Source organism: Centropristis striata, chromosome 4, assembly GCF_030273125.1.
Source record: "Centropristis striata isolate RG_2023a ecotype Rhode Island chromosome 4, C.striata_1.0, whole genome shotgun sequence".
NCBI lineage: Eukaryota > Metazoa > Chordata > Actinopteri > Perciformes > Serranidae > Centropristis > Centropristis striata.
Window position 1 is genome coordinate 5,954,332 of NC_081520.1, and position 17,277 is coordinate 5,971,608.

Sequence of the window (17,277 nt, forward strand, 5' to 3'; positions counted from 1 at the left end):
AAGGCACACACACACACACACACACACTTCCCACTCATTCTCACTGTTGGTAAAGGACTTTTCCACCCCACAGTTTATTCTCAGTAATGCCAGTCGGTGACTCAGTCACAAGGACCTTTAGGATCCTTTGTACCTTCGTGCCAAATGTCGTGGAGTAATGTCACCTCATACAATCACCACCTCCTGTATCTCTGCCTATAGTGTCCACTGGTAAATGAGACAGATCTTTGGGGGTGTGCACGGGGGTGGGGGGGCTGTTAATGATTATTCCCCCCAACCTCCAACCCCCCCTCTCCGTCCACTACGTTTCCTATATGGATTGACGGGGTCCGCGTCAGAGCGCACAGATTTAGACCCGCCTCCTGGCTGTGGTGCGCTCGTTGCGTCTCTCTCACCCCCTCCTGTCCGCTTCAAACCCATATTCCACTGGGAAAGAGAGAGAGAGGGAGAGAGAGGGAGAGAGAGAGAGAGTGAGAGAGAGAGAGCAGGACCTGGGAGAGAAGAGCAACGAAAGAAAAAGAGGAGAGAAAAACGGAACAACGACACAAATGGCACTCATGGCAGGGATTTTGTTCACGGCCACCGTTCTTGTTTTTGGGATTTCTACATTTGTTTCGCCGGCACGGATATACCCCCCGAATGAAGGTAAGGTTGTTGGAGAAAAAAACTACCTCGGACTTCATCTCCGCTCCGCGTCTCTGCGTGTTTGCGCCGCGGAGCCTCACTTCGTGGCCCCTTGTTGCGAGTGAGTGGAGCCGCGATGAGTTTAACAGTGGAAAACAGCGACGGTCACCTTTACGCAGCGACTTTTTGCAGGTTTTTTTTATGTGCACGCATGTGGAATGAGAAGTGGTTGTCCAAAATGCGCATCGGCTGTTTGGGTTCTCGGCTCTCGGGGTTTGGATCGTGCCAGCTGCCGAAAGCCGAAGCAGGAATACTTGCAGCCCCTATACGTGCTGATCTCTCTGTTAAAGACAGAAGGTCATGCCGATCTCTGCTTAAAAAGAAGTTTAATGTTGCGCAGCATCTAGTAAACGGGCATGTCTTGTAGAACAAACATTAAGTGCTTTGACGAGTCAGTGGGAGACTCGCTAATCCGGCTGTCCACTCAGCTCTTTATTTATCAATTTCAGTATTGCTCACAGTGATCGCTCCTGCTGTCACTGTGGTTTTTTTTAGTGGAATCTGATTATGGGAATGACAAGAGCACCTATTGTAAAAGTTAAACGCGGTGTATTAGATATGCCGAATTAAAGGATGAGACACGGTGATCAATAACGCATCTCTATTTTAATGCTCCACCACGTCTACGACCGCTGAAAGCAATCAAACACTGAAGTACAAGATGTTTAAATTGAGCACGGCGTGTACACAAAACAAGAGCTCGGAAGGTTTCGGGGCTGCCTGCTCCCGGTCCCGGGGCACACTGTATCCAGTTTATACATGTTTGGCCCAGTATAAGTTAAATCATACTTTACAGCGCAAAAACACAAAACACTTTATTTGTCTTTAATAGCATCCAACCTTGCATTGAGTTTGTCTTCTGCAGAATTGTGTTTCTGTCTGCGCTCTGCTCGGTCGGGCAGAGCTGCTGGACAACAAGTCCACAATGATGCATCCCGGGTTCAGGGAAGTTAAATATGGAAAAAAAAAATCGAATTTAAAATGGATCACTCTGTATTGTACCTTACAATTTATATTGTGGACTTACATAACAGCCTTATTTATTCATTTATACAGAGCAGCTGAAGAATTCTCGCACCAAATTGAAAACCCTAAACATAAATAATCTCCTCCTTCCCTTTTAATATAATCATAAATATTGTTCATTGAATGCTTTACTGATTGAAATTTTACTTTTTTCTTGAGAAAATATCACATAAGACAGCATGTCTGTCTGTCTGTCGGAGGTATTTTTTAATGCGTTTTCTTCTTCAACCACCAAGTTTATGCACACGGCTCCCTAATTGATTCCGATCACACCAGGCATGCTTCGGGCCGACGGTGAGCTAAATGAAATATTATTACTTGAAAGACACTGGGGAAATACATTTGTCTTTCGAAGAAAATCTTTAACTTAACGAAAATCGATCCAAACAACACAGCACAGCAGAGAATTACGCATAACAAAGCATTTACTAAGACTCGTTGGCCTCCAGTGTTCTTCTCTCTGTGCACTGACATCATGAGAATATGTTTCTTCTTCGCTTTAACAGACATTTCTATTCATTAAGCCCTTTTTAAAAACACAGGAACCCTTTTTCCTTCCTGCCGTGTCAGAACTAAGTGGATTATACATGCCAATGCTGATGTTGTGTGGACGCACTGAGACTGCATGCTCACTTCTCCCATTCTTGTTTTCCAGTCACGTTATTGGACTCCAGATCTGTACAGGGGGAGCTGGGATGGGTCGCCAACCCGACAGAAGGAGGGGTAAGTACTGCAAAAGAAGTGTCTCCTTGTTAGGACGCATGGTCCCCTATTGAGCAAAAATGGAGAGATAATATCCATTATTGGCAAGAGCTCTGGAGTGGACCGCCAAACAGATACACAGCCCTCTTTGATAAGATTTAGTCCTGGTGAGCCCTTTATGAGAATATCATTGTTGATGATTTATTGTGCAGCTGTCTGCACTGTAGGGATATTAGACTCAGGGTTAGATCAAGGCTTCATTTCCAGTGTCTTACATTAAAATTTGGGTAAATGAGAATCTTGTTGAGACCCCATGGAACACCCTCCAGGGCCCCATGGGGTCCCCGGAATCCACTTTGAGAACCACCGGTCTATAGGCACCCCCCCTACACCCCTCCAACCCCTGCTCCCCTTTCTCCTCGCTTCCCTTCTCTCTAACCACTCTGTAATGGTCAGATGCAGGGGCCGATACTGCAGCGGGCGTCAGGTTTCCTGAATAGACGCTGGATTGAATCGGTCTTTGTGGGGAAACTTTATATCCCTTTCCACCATTGAGTCGAAGAGGGAGAGAGAGAGTGAGGGAGAGAGGGGGACTTGGCAGCTGAGAGAGGGTCCTCTGGAATGGATGAATAAGGGGGAAAGTGCACAGGGGTTTAGCTCTTGCCGCAGGACGACTGGATCTCGCTGTAAAGCAACGGGGAATAGGGTCGACCACATGCATGGTCCCTCGGTCTAATTGGGATATCTGCAGTGGCTCTGATAAGAGAAAGAATAGGGGCCCTACAGTGGCCACAGGCACAAGAAAGTTGAGGAAAGGTAAGGCACACGCCATGCCTTCAACAAGTCTGAATTTGATATAGAAATATACAAAAATGTATTTGAATGTAGTGGTGACCTAATGAATAATCTTCCCACGAAGCAAATAACAGTCAGCAGGACTCCTCCATTTATTCTAGCCACAGAAATGTGATAATGGGCACAAGTGAGCCTTTAAATGTTTCATGAAGAAATTAACACAAATTAGCAACAATCATGTAAACTAATGAACAGGAGCCCCGGGGAATAGAAATTTCACCTTGTGCAGCTGTTGCAGGCTCTAATCACAAAGCTTTTCTCAATGAAGTCGGCCGGTGCTGGGCTCAGGTCCTCCCCTCGGCCATTTTATCACAAACAAGTGATTGACGGGGTCCTGGCAGCCCCGGCAAGCCAGCATTCACCCTCTCATTACGAGCAATTGGCCTTATTCTCCCTCTTCCCTGCTATCAGGGAAAGGTGCGGCCTTATCTCAGCACCGCTTGATTTCCACAACAAAAGGGGGGCTAAAGGAAGAGAGCAGAGTGGAATGGAACAGCAGGGAATGATAGACATTTTCTCAAATCATACAGCTGCAGCTATGTTTTGCATTATCCCACCCTCCTCCGGGGAAATAAGGCTTTAAAACAGATTGTTTATGATAAGGCGTCAAATCAAATCTGGCAGTATAAGCCATATCTTCCACTGTTACATACTGACTTTTTCATACAGTTTTCTAATGGTTGAAGCTACGCCAGCCAAAGGCCTGTCTGCTCTTGTTTACGGCCCAGCTCAGTCAAAGACTCTATTTAAAACACACAGAGAAAAACTTAAGGGAACACACTGCTTTGAGCCTCTCAAGAACCGCTCGTATTTGCTCAACGGTGATCTGCAGAGAGGGGAACTTTATCATAAGTAAAACAAACATTCCCTCCTGGTAAAAATAAGCTTGGATAACGTAATCCATGCGCCCCACGTCCATGTCTCCCTCTCTCCTATGAGTTCATACTAACAACAGCGAACGGTGAACATGTGTGCCTCTGTCTCCCAGTCCCCATCATGTATGTTGATGCAAAGCAGGCGCACATTAGATCATTAGCATTGATTCCAGACCCTTAGTTTTTGTATCCACATGATCCTGTTCTCCATTTTTCCCCAAGCCATGCAGCGCTCTGTGTTTGTGTATGCGTACTGGGGACAAAAATATATTTACATAGTAACATTGTGGGGATTCATCTTCCAAAATGCTTGTCCCCGTAAGGAAAAACAATTACATTTTAGGCTGAAGACTTGGCTGAATGTTGGGTTAGGGTAAATGTTAGGGTCAGTCTTTGGGAAATTAATGTATGTCAAACTGTTGTCCCCAAAAGTGATGAAGACAAACACGTCTTGTATACCACTCCCTAAGTAATTGAAGTGTAGACTGGTATTACAGAGGCATAGAACTAATTACAAATTTCCTTTTTCGCAGTTGAGGGGACGCCATGAATATTAATGTCTTTATGATTCTATATTAGGACCTAACAAGTCTATTAGGTGCCATTCATAAAATATGCATTAAGTTTAGCAATCAATTAATTGCTCTGCTGAGACTCAAATATTGACTAATCTTTCCCGCATGCTCTTTTGCACAGTATCTCTCATTCTTGGCATAGAGTGGCTCCCAGTCATGTGTGATACTTGCATAGTGCATTTTAATTAGGAGAGCACTTAGTTTTTATATTTTTCTGATGTTTTTAAGCTTGAACTATTCTGCCATGACACTGTTATAGCACTGCAGTTCTTAAAGTATGGTTTAGAACTCAACACAAGTCATTGATTTGCAGATTGAAACTCTTTCAAGGTTTAAGAATATCCTTGTAACATTTTTTATTGTTTTGTCTTTTCCCCAGTGGGAGGAAGTGAGTATTATGGATGAAAAGAACATTCCCATCCGGACGTACCAGGTGTGTAACGTCATGGAGCCAAGCCAGAACAACTGGCTCCGCACTGACTGGATCCCCCGAGGCGGTGCCCAGCGTGTCTATATTGAGATCAAGTTCACCCTCCGGGACTGCAACAGCCTCCCAGGAGTCATGGGAACCTGCAAGGAAACCTTCAATCTTTACTACTACGAATCCAACAACGACAAGGAGCGCTACATCCGCGAAAACCAGTTCGGCAAGATCGACACCATTGCTGCGGACGAGAGTTTCACTCAGGTGGACATCGGCGACCGCATCATGAAGCTAAACACGGAGGTCCGGGATGTGGGCGCCTTGACCCGAAAGGGCTTCTATTTGGCCTTCCAGGATGTTGGCGCATGCATTGCGCTCGTGTCCGTCAGGGTCTTCTACAAGAAATGTCCTTTAGCAGTGCGTAACTTGGCCCAGTTTCCCGACACCATCACTGGAGCCGATACCTCCTCTCTTGTGGAAGTCCGTGGCTCATGCGTGGATAATTCTGAGGAGAAGGAGGTTCCCAAGATGTACTGCGGGGCTGATGGAGAGTGGCTGGTGCCCATTGGGAATTGCCTGTGCAACCCTGGATACGAGGAGCGCAATGCAGAATGCCAAGGTAAAGAAGTGACATTTGTCTTGTGTTTTTTGGGGCTGACAGTTTTCCCATTCTCTATTTATAGATCACTCTCTCCCCTCAAACTCTGCCAGTCCCTACAGTATCCCACCTCTTTAATTCTCTGTCTCTTTGTCTTTATCCCCACTGTTTCGTTCTCTTTGTCCTTCCCTCGACTCACCCACATCACACTCTGTTGGATATTTTTTACTCCTCGCTCTCCCACTCTTCCCAGTCTCCTTTCCAGTGTGTGGTTTGGTGATAGAAGCAATGATGATTGTAAATGGAGTAATTAGCAGGCCCACTGGGAGGTGTTGTGCAATGGGATGCATCCCTGGAGGCTTGGTGACACCAGGAGAGATGGGTATATAGAGCTCCAACTGGTTCTCACTACCGCTGTGTCTTTCACCCCCACCTGCTCTTTCTCTTATTCCCAATGGAGGCCGAAGCTGGGAAAAAGAGATAGACAGCTTTAGAGGAAGGGAAGGAAAGAGAAAGAGTTTATCATTCCAAGCAGGTATGAGAGGAGTGAAAATACACAGCTGTGAGATGGGGTTGAAATAGTGTTATTTGGTAGGTGGGAATAGCCCTTCGTGAACGATTATTCTAGTCTCAGCTCGCCGTGATCCTATACCAGGCTGTTTGATGAGGTTTTAAGGTCAGTGCAGAGTGCCTCCTTTCAGATTTTTTCAAATCAGGAGCATGATAGAGCCTTCAGCATGCTGCAGAATTCAGAACACTGCCTAGAAATGCCTATTAAACGTTGCCAATACATCTTTATGAATCCGTGCTTCAAGACAAGCTGAGGCCCTTATGTTGAATAGTATCTTTGATAGACTGTGCCTTAATTTAACGTGCTTGTTTCATTGCACACAATAGACTGTATAGTTTATGGTATGCAGCAGCACATTGTGGATAGCATCTAGCATTATTCTGCAGCTGTTTAGTGGATCACATGCAGCATTTTGCCCAGCCAAGGCACAGTTGTCAGCTGGCCAGACGAGTGGATGCCAATTCTGCCACGATGGTTTATTGGTATACCCCACACAAAAAGCAACGAGCAACAGCAGTGAGGGGGTCAGAGGCTGGGCACGGGTGATTAACAGGGGGACGGACCACTACACCTCTCCTTGGAGGACTAATTGCATGACAAACAGGTCTGGTGATTTAGGGGTGCTGTTGGCTGCTTGGGGGTTGGGGAGGCAAAGGGGTACAAGTGAGCTGGGGGGTCGGGGGAAGGAGAGAAAGTAGTTAGTTTCAGGCTTTAAATCTGCCTTGAATTGGCTTTGTACCATGCAATTAACTATCCTCTCTTGTTTCAAATAATCACAACGAGACCCTGATCTCATACTGCATATCCTACCTTTATTTTATTTTTAGTTCACTGTGCAACATTGGAATAGACTCCTTATCTCTTCTCTTTAATTTCATTTGAAATAAAAAGAGTTGTAAGTCTCTAAAGACGGCAATAAAGGATTTGGAGGCTTTGATTTTATATGACTAATGCAGTCTCAAAGTGTCTGCCAGCCTCTGCGCTGGCAGTATTGCTTTTCAAGCCAATATATCCATTTAGCTCACATATCGCTGCATCTGCTCTGGTTTGTTTGAGTTTACAGTGCCAATACATCCACTCCATTCACTCTTAGCATCAGTTACACTGCTTCAAAAGTTTCTTAGCTTTTGCTTCCAATTGGAGACTGGATAAAAAGTATTGGGTCTGACATTGCATGGCTGCCAGAGGCGTCAGTGTGGGTCAGATCCAGTGACTGCAGGGTTAAAAGGTGCTGGCCACTGTCAGTCTTCAAGTGCACTGATGAGCTGGTTAATATTCCCCCATGCGACAGGCTCTATTGGAAGGGGCTTATATACTATAGGACCATGCTGACCAAGTGACGAGCTGGTTTTTGGGGGGGAGGGGGGATATTCATGGAGAGTTGTTGGGTAAGGTGTGTGTTTTTTTTTTTTCTGACATATTAAAAAGTTTATGCGAGTGTGTCAGGCATTGCTCAAATCGTGCAGCTTGATTTGGTTTAAAGCCTTTCTTTTTAAAACTTTCTATGGTGCACACAAGCCCAAGTGTGTGTGTGTGTGTGTGTGTGTGTGTGTGTGTGTGTTTTCACATACTTGTGTGTCTGTGCTTGTCTTGTGTTCGTGCGGGGTTACAAGGGCACCTTGGCCCCTGGTTCCCAGCCCAAGATGAATGGGCTCTCCTCCATCATTGTTTGGGGCAGCAGCGGAGCCAACTGAGACTGGCGGTGTTTGTGGGGAAAAAGAGGTAGAGGGTGGGGGCTGAAGGGGCACCTAGGATTTGTATTCTCCACCCCTGGCAGAGGTCAGAGGTCATCCCCTTCTGCATCCATCTTACTGCTCTGTCTGACAGGGTCGTGGATCCAGGATTGATTAAGACGTCAGGTTTTTGACAGCTGTGGCGGGTGTGTGTGTGTGTGTGTGTCTGTGCTCGAGGTGGGCCAAGGGTGGCCGGGGTGTACACACAGGGCCAAGGCAAGAGGGGCAACCAGGGCACTGAGGGCCAAGGGGCCCCCTGATCTAAGGAGAGGGGGCTCTGTCTGTTTGCATTTGGGATCCCTTTCCCTGTTAACCACCTCCCCCCACACATGCTCTGTTGTTGAAGGGTGGGGGTCAGGGAGTCCCTTCGCTCCTCATCTGGTGAGGGGGTGCCCTACTGTTGGAGGGGTGGGGGGTGTTGATGAGGTGGTGGTGGAGAGATTAGTGAGAACTACGTATGTCATTATGGGGCAATGATAATTGCCTTAACTGTTGTTTCTTGTAGAGTGAGAGAAACCTCTGAACAGCGTGTGCTCTGGTAGTTCTGCCTGTGTTCAGCAATAATGGGCACATCTCAAGGTGTGTGTGTGTGTGTGTGTGTTTCCTTCAAGTTATATTCGTAGCCTGAGTGTTTGCTGAAGATACAGCTTGGTTGAGGCATGAAGGTGACACACACTTTTGACACTGAAGAATGCTGGTTCATAGCTGTGAAGCAGCACCCTGCACCCTATCATCACCGCCAATCAATACATACTTCATTCTTAATGGTAGATAACATTGGCTTAAACTGAGTAATTAAGGTAACTGAAGTTTTTGAATGTTTTACCTTTTTTTTAAAATCTCTTCCCCTTTGTTCTGCTCTTATTACTTTAATACAAAACTTTTTTTTTAAATGGTGCTTTAATGTAGGGCTGGACAATATATTGATATTGTGTTATGAGATGAGATCATGTTTTTAGATTTTGATTATATTAACATTGTAACATTTTCTGAACTTACCTGTTCTAGCTTTTCTGTTTTTTTTTTTTTTTTTACCTCCACCCACTTAGTCATTATATCCACATTAATGATGATTATTAACATTAAACTAAGCTTTCTTTTAACCATTATGTTTTCAAGGTTCAGAAAATGTTTGAATTGTAATGTACTCCATATTCGTTATTTGGCATATGTTATATGAACAGCTTGTAAAAAACAAACAAACACAGTGACAATATACTTTGATTGCTGTGGGTATATAAGACATTTTGTCAACTGTAGTTTTCATAATTGCATTTAAAGTAGCAATTAAGATGTAATGATAAAGGCTTTGAGAATCTGGAAATGTTTAGTTTGTGTTTAAAAAGGTGCTTGAATTTTACTCCTACATACACTATGAACCCTGTATTGTGCAAAAATATTATGATAATTGACTATTTATTACATCACCCAGCCCTACAGTAAGTCAATACTGATAGAACCACAATTCACCGCTACTTCCTTCACCTTCATTTTCACAACTTTGTGTGTGTGTGTGTGTGTGTGTGTGTGTGTGTGTGTGCAACAGCTTAGGGCCTGAATGTGATGTCAGTGTGTGATCGGAGCATTTTTCTCACCTGAGACCCCCCGCCAGCCTCTCTATTCCCAGCAGCCTTTGCTGAGCTGGAAACTCTCATTCATATTGGATTAAGAGGTTTTGGGGATGAAGTTTCTCTCCTGTGTCTCACTCATTGTGTGTGTGTGTGTGTGTGTGTGTGTGTGTGGATCTGGGTCTTCCATGCTCTCTCTCTCTCTCTCTCTCTCTCTTTCTCTCTCTCCCTCTGTTGACAGTGTTAAATATGCGCTTGGGAGCATCATTCTAAATTCACCACGTAATTCTATTTAGCCCGCCGGTCCCCGGTGGCTTTAAATACACAGACTCAGTCCCTTGCTCTTCCTCTCTCTCCCCTATATTCCTGCTCCTCCTCCCTCTCTTCTGCATACACACAAATTTGCATCTTTTTTTTGGCCGACTTGATTTGTTTGCTTGTTTTTCCTGTCCATGTTTTCTTCACATTTCCTGTTGCACTAACGGCTCTTTATGAGCTTTTTTTTCTTTCACCATGTATCTGTTTCTCCTTTTAATCTCCCTCCATTCTTCTGCAGAGTTTCTGTTAGCAATTTTCACTTGTCTTTTTTATCCTCCTCTATGTTTTTTTCTCTGGCCGTCGAGGTGGTTAGTGCTCGTCAGGCTGTCTCTGGTGGCAGCAGCAGGAAGTGGGCTGAATAATGAGATTACCTCCACTGTTGGGGAAGGAGGCAGCTTGGAGCGGCACACAGAACATCATCACCTATCATTGTTCCCACAAACACCAATACAGGTGCACACATGGGCATGCACCAGTGTGTGAGTGTGCACACAAACCTGAATAATAAAAAATCACACACATGCAGGGAAGGATGTCTTAAGTGTGCATGGACACTTATAGAGACTAAGAGAGAAATCCAAGCACACACATGTAAAAAAGGACATGTAGACAAGTAATAGACTCAAGCACACAGACACATTCATAAATATGTATAGCAGAAGCACACATGCAGGCAAGCTGACAAGCACAGACTCACTCAGAGCTGAGCAGCAGAATGGAGGTGAATGTACTCATCACTCTCCCTGCCACCAGAGAGGCTCATTTTGTGCTGCTGAATAGAGACGAGGAATCTATTACCCACGGAGAGCAGGAAAGAACAACAGATAGAAAGAGAGGACAAAATGTCTCATGTGCAATCCTCCGCCACCCTCCCATTACAGCTGAAATAATTGCTTAAAGCATTTTTTTTTCACTATTCTGTTCTTGTTTAGCCCCTCAAATGATGAAAAAAATGTCCTCTGAATGCACACAAATCGTCCCTTGACTAAATGGAGGAGGGGGGGGGGGAGTGGTAATTCAGCCGTCATTAGCTGAGGTGCTGAAATGTTTTTCCTGCTCCGGCTGCCGTCCTGCTTGTGTTTGTTCCCTCTGCAGTTCTTGACACTCAACACCCGTCTCTGTTTCCCCTCGCCGTGCCCTGTATAGGGCAGGAAGCTGCCGTTGATCGAGCATGACCCGGGGCTGATGGCTGTAGTGCTCCCTCAGCACGTGTAGGGATACGCTGCCACAAATATCCATCTTTATGTCATTTATCTCCTGAAAGCTCATTTTTTCCTATGAAAATCCAGCTCCTCTTAAGAATTCTTTTTTGAGCGATGTGCTTTGTTTTCGTCGCTTCGAGGAACTGACACTGGGTTTCAGGAAAGTGCCAGAAGCTTGTCAAACTTCATCAGAAATAAGTAGAGTTATCCCAGCCTTGAATGTTTTGTGGAAAATAAGATTTCAATTCTGGATATGAGACTAAATAATATGTTATGATGAAAACTTTTTATGGACTGCCCACTAAGTGACCAAACTGTCAACCAAACCAAACCAAACCGTGGCGTGAGACCATTTCACTGGTTCAAATGGAGTTAAATGGCAACAAGTGTCATTTAAATCCTTGGAATTGACTTTGAATAATATACACCATACTGTTTTAGTTGAAGCTGGCTTTTTGTTTCATGGTGAGAATAAAAAAACAACAACTTGCCCCATTTTACACAGCAGAATTTGATTTTGTAGTATGTTTTGGATTACGTATTGGAAAAAAAGTCGCAGATTTAAGAGATTTAAAGTGGCAGATCTGCGTGAAAAAAAAGTTGCAGATTTACGAGAAAAAAAGTGGGGGAAAAGCAACTTTTTTCTCCCAGATTCACCACTTTAAATCTCATAAATCTGTGCATTTTTTTCACATAGATTTGCCACTTTAATTTCGTAAAAACTTTTTTCTCAAAATATTATTTTCGTATGTTTTTTTACACATTCTGGCAGTATGTAATATCCTCCAATATTCTCTCGGGTTGAAATTTGGAATTTGCAAGTATTTCAATGAGTGCCCTGTTAAGGGTTAAGTAAAATCAAGGACGTATTTAAATGACTACAGAATAATTTATTACAGTGTATAGACAGAATGGATCCTACTAACAGTATACAGTGCAGAGAAGCACAAAGGTTAGCCTACTGTTGGGGCATTGTGGACTAAAAGGACAGCTAGCATGATCTGTTATAGTGCTGCTAACATGGTTGTCAGCTGGCATCACATACATATAGCTGTCTCCTCTCCTCTCCTCTCCTCTCCTCTCCTCTCCTCTCCTCTCCTCTCCTCTCTCATCTTTTGAAAAGCATCCTCTCTTTGAAGCCCGCGATGGGAAGAGGGAGCGATTAAAGCAGTCAGCAAGCAAATTAGCATGTCAAAAGGCCCTGAATCAATACCCCAGCTCTCTACCAACACAACCCTGCAGTCCTTTCACCCCCCTCTCCCTCTATCCGTCCCTGACGTTCCCCCATTCCTCCGGCTGTTTCCCTTCTTCTCCCTCCATTTTCTCCTGCACTCCTGCACACTCTTCCTCTTGCTCTCTTGCACCCTCTCTTTCTCTTCTGCTCACTTTACATTTTTCTTCCCCCTCTTTCTCCAAATACCCCTTGTCGTCTCCCTCAGCTGACAGACTGAGGGAAGAGGGCAGGGTTTGTAAAGAGAGATGGACGGATGTATAGGCAGAGAAAGACGGACATAGAGAGAAGTGGACAGCGATCAAGTGGGCATGGGTGGACCGTTTCAGAGAGAGAGAGGGGTTGTGAAAGAGAAAGAGGGCCTCTGCCACCTTCTTTGTGCTGACGGAGAGAGAGAAGAGACCTCTCGCCAAGAAGAGCGGAGGAGATGGAGATGAGGAGGCAGGGAGGGAGGTAGAGAGAGAAAAAGAGACAAAAAACATGGGGGGAAGTGAAGTGGAAAGAGATTTAGTTCCAGTCTGGCAACCGTGCTTTTTCTACACTTCATCCGTCGGTTCACCATTGCACGGAAATCCCTTTGATCTGGGGCAATGTGTTACTGATCGTGAGGACTGTGTGTGTGTGTGGACAGACAAGAGTGTGTGTGTCTGAACTATTATCTGTCCTATATTTATTCTGTGCATCTGTTGCAACAGGCATATCACATGCTGTATCATACTTCTATTAACGTTCCAATCGCATTGCTCGATCTGAGCCCGGAGACAAAGCGGCCCCGCAGCCCTAGAGATGGCCGGCCAGCTCTCCCTCTGTATCCGACAATAGGAGGCTGATTGCAAACACCTTGAAAATGTTTTATCTCTCTCTCTCTCTCTCCTGCTGATTTCTATCTTAAGCTCGCTCCATCCTGCCGGGGCGATAGTAGGTGGTCTTTTCTTCTCTTTCCTCGTCATCCTTTTTCTCAGGGGGCGCAGAGTTCAGTGGCCAAATCAAAGGCTGCTCCGTGGCAATCAGTTAGGGGTTATGACAAAAAGCCTTGCAATAAAGAGCTTCTCTGTAATCTGATGTGCCCTGAGACTGGACGCAGTGCCCATTTTAATGAGTTAAGATCCCCCTTTTCTAATCACGGTGGAGGAGGAAATGGCACACTGGCTCATTCTCCTTGGAAAAACATACACATACGCACATGCACGCGCACACACACACACACACACACACACACTCGTGTGATCTACGTTGGAAGAAGAATATTTTGTTGCAAGTCAACATAGTTTTGTGGACTACTTTTGAGTGTTTTGAGTATCCAGGGAAAGCCCTGCATTACAATTACATGCACACTAATATTTCACTCTTATTCAGAATATATGAAATTATTCTGAATGTGTCATTTAGGTTCAGGATTAGCATTAAAACAGTGTTTTACAGCAGTTTGAAACACATAGCCTCTCGCCTCTGCAATCAGCTCTATGCTTTGCTGTGGTTGTTGTACACAAACCAACAAGTCCACCACAAATGGAAAACTTTGAAAATAACCTATTTTAATGGAACATGCATGGCTGTATGTAAACAAGTATATAATAATTAGAATATCCACTTTCATTAGCCATGTAAACAGCTTCGTAGGAATACTGTTTTTTTTAGGAATATGGGCAAATACGGGAATATTTTGTACAATGTTGTAAATGTTCACCAAATTCATCATCTAAAAATGCACAACAACTGCACTACAAAATAGCTGAATCACTTTCTACTTTGACTGGTTTCTTCTCTGTAGCAGCATTGTCCAGGGATCATGGGAACTATAGTATCTAGACCTCAGTTATAAATGTGTTTCTGTATTGAGGAACATTGAGAATAATATGTTTGTTCTCACAGAATTATGTTCCTCTTGGAAATAAGTGTGCATATCCAAGCAATAATGAAGGACATAACCCTCTTTGCCCTTAAAAAAATGAGATAGGCTACAACATGTATTTAAGTGAGCGTTTTGTTCCCTTTGGACGGAGCTGGTTAGCATTTCCCCTTTTCTTTCAGTCTTTTTGCTAAAATAAGTTAACCGGCTGCTGGCTCTCGCCTCTTATTTAGCATACAGACATGAGAACTATTCACTGGAAAAAAAACAGGAACTTGCAGTAGGAACTGCTTGGCAACTGGATTTGCCATTTACATAAAGTCTAACTCGTACTTCTGCACCTATACTTAGTTTCAGCCCAGAAATTTGAGATCAAGTAGCTGCCCTCTTGCTGTGAATACATGTGTATGCACACCGGCATGCAAACTACATGTGTACCAAGCACAGCATGGGGTTGCCTGTGAGGTGTAACCTCTCCGTGGGAGAGCTGAAATGTAATTTGGGGATGTGGAGGTCTCGCAGCACCGGGGGATCCGAAGCTGCAGAACTCCAACCAAAGGCGGAGGTGTGTCCATACTTGGGCACGTCTCTGGGATTAGAAACCTTGATCTCCCCTGATCCGCGGCGAGCTGTCAAATACTGCTGGAAGGGGAGGAAGGAAAATATATAGAGAGAGAGACACGATCCCTTGAAGGCTCACACCGCGGAGGAATGTGAAGGGAAGAAGGGACAGGAGAAGACAGAAAGACAGATAGGATAGAGACTGAGAGAAAAGGAAATAATTGAAATGAAAAGGTAGATATCCAAGTGGAGCGTGAATGTGTGTGACAGAGGGAGAGTGTGTGCAGAGTAAAGGAGAGAGGAAGATGAATTGACTCCTGTCGAGTGGCCCTGATAAACTGCTGGAGATGTGAAAGGTGAAGTGGGGGGTTATGGGTACAGACGGTGATCGCTCTTTGAACAAGCCTAGCGTGGTCGTGTCAGGACCTCTGACAGCTGCGGTTCATATCGCTGTCAATTTCACTACCTGTGTGTATTGTCGGGTTGTTTCACCTGAATTTGAACTGTTTTTATGACTGCTTCCTACTGAGGAAATTGTTCCTATGAAATTAACTATTCACAAGTCTGAATTTACCTTTAACCCATTGACGCCTGAAACGCCTGTAAAACCTCTGGGCGATTTTAAAATAAGCCCCTAAAACCTGAAGTTTTTCTGGAAATTCAACAGAAGTGTCAACGCTTCTACTAAATAATAGATTTTTCAGCCTCTGCAGCAGATAGAAATGAAATTCAAAAAGTATTTGAGAGCTTATACAAATACTACAAAACGATGTATCCGCTTTCCAGGCTTCAATGGGTTAAAGCAATTTAATCATCTGAACCTCAAACACTTTTACTAACTGTGCTGTTGTTTCTCACTGCAGTTAACAAGCCCTGCTCCTCTATGTGAACAATAATCATGGCTAGACATAGGGATGACTAAAAGATGTTTTTAGCATGCCGTAAATCATAAAAAGAATAAATAAATGAAGTTGAAGCATTATCTTTGTTAATTTATTTCACAAAAATTGTAAATAATTTTCCAAGGGCACACAATTTTTACCAATACTGGAAAAAACGGGGGCTCCACATGCATTACATATTGGACTATTTAGATTTTAACAACCTCTAGTTACTTTCTCTTTTGTCCTCTCCTCTCAGATCTGTGTAAACAGCCTGCAATTTTGCAGAACTTTCACTAAATATTTGTCACGTGACTGTTGGTCGAGTCATTAATGCTTTACAGCTGCACTGAGGAGAGCAGAATTTAATGTTTTTTACAGAATCGCGTTTGTGCAAACCATTTATTTTCAGTAAAAAATTGTATTAAATGAAATGCAAAATTATTTTTCAATGAAATATCACCATTTAAGCTTAGATTTGGTTATTTTTACTGACAAAAACATTTATCATACGATTCATTCAAGGACAGTCACAAATGTGAAAATCCAACTATAATGTAGTTTTTTCATTTATAATTGCCATAACATTGCTTTTACAACCACTGGTTTGTGGGGTTCAGAGGGTTTAATGGAAAGAAGAGAAACTTGAATCCTTTTTCTTTATTTCATCCATCACAACACTATCTACATCATTTGACAAAAGCTTTGAGTTCTGATACTTGCACATGGGAGCGAACAGATGAAATGAACCACAGAAAGATATTCAGCACTTTCATTTCCAAGTGTTTAATTCACATAGGAGTATACAAAAACAGACTTTACCATATGCTTATTTCATATATTTATTTACTGAATTAAATGAAAACATATTATTGTACATCGAGATATAAAATGGTTTATTTTAGGATTGAAGATTTTGGCAGTGCTAAGCAAGAGAATAAAGGAAGTCATAAACATATATTTGGCAGCTTTGCAGGGCATCGGGTGCTGGTGGAATCACAGACGAAGCTGCCAAGTACGGAGCTTCACCCTTAGTGGTGAAAGAAAGAGTAAAAAGATAAGGAGAGATAACTAACAGGAAAGGCAGGAAGAGAGCAGCACTCGGAGTGAAAGAAGGCGAGGAGTCCAAGAAATACAAAACACAACCCAGAAACCCGACTCTGGCAGTCTTCCAGTGGTGCCCACACACTTACTTCAAAGCTCGCCGTGCATTTGAATCTCACTGGCCTTTGTTTGCCTCTTCCCATCATCACTGTGCCTGTGTGTCTGTCCTCACATCAAAGCTAAAGGCTAAAACGTTACACATTAGCAGAGTAACCCTGTCTAAGCAGCAGCCATTAACCCCAGGCTCCTGTTACACTCCCTGTACCCCCCCTGCAAGGCCAGGTTCAACTAGCCTGGGGTTAGGGAGGGCAACGCACACACCCAACTGCAAAGTTTGTGCACACACATATATGCTCCTAACTTTGGAATGCACACACACGTCATGCGAAGCCATACCGTGCGAACGGGAGCTGACACAGTTTGGAGTCAGACGGGGTATCACTTCCACGACAGCAATGACCTCCATGCTGTTTTGAAAGAGAGAGAGAGAGAGAGGAGGAGAAAGTGGTCTGGAGAGAGT

The 17,277-nt window shown here is 43.9% G+C and overlaps 1 protein-coding gene across 4 annotated transcripts in view; it reads left to right on the top strand.

Moving 5' to 3' along the window:
• Window positions 1-480: 480 nt before the first annotated feature.
• epha4l (eph receptor A4, like) overlaps window positions 481-17,277 on the top strand; it is a 68,308-nt gene continuing 51,511 nt past the window's right edge. For all 4 annotated transcript variants that reach the window (XM_059330796.1, XM_059330797.1, XM_059330798.1 and 1 more), the window contains exons 1-3: window positions 481-645; window positions 2,366-2,433; window positions 5,097-5,760. In XM_059330796.1, coding sequence (XP_059186779.1) covers window positions 549-645; window positions 2,366-2,433; window positions 5,097-5,760 — 829 coding nt within the window. In that variant the 5' untranslated portion in view covers window positions 481-548. The remainder of the gene's footprint in view (window positions 646-2,365; window positions 2,434-5,096; window positions 5,761-17,277) is intronic.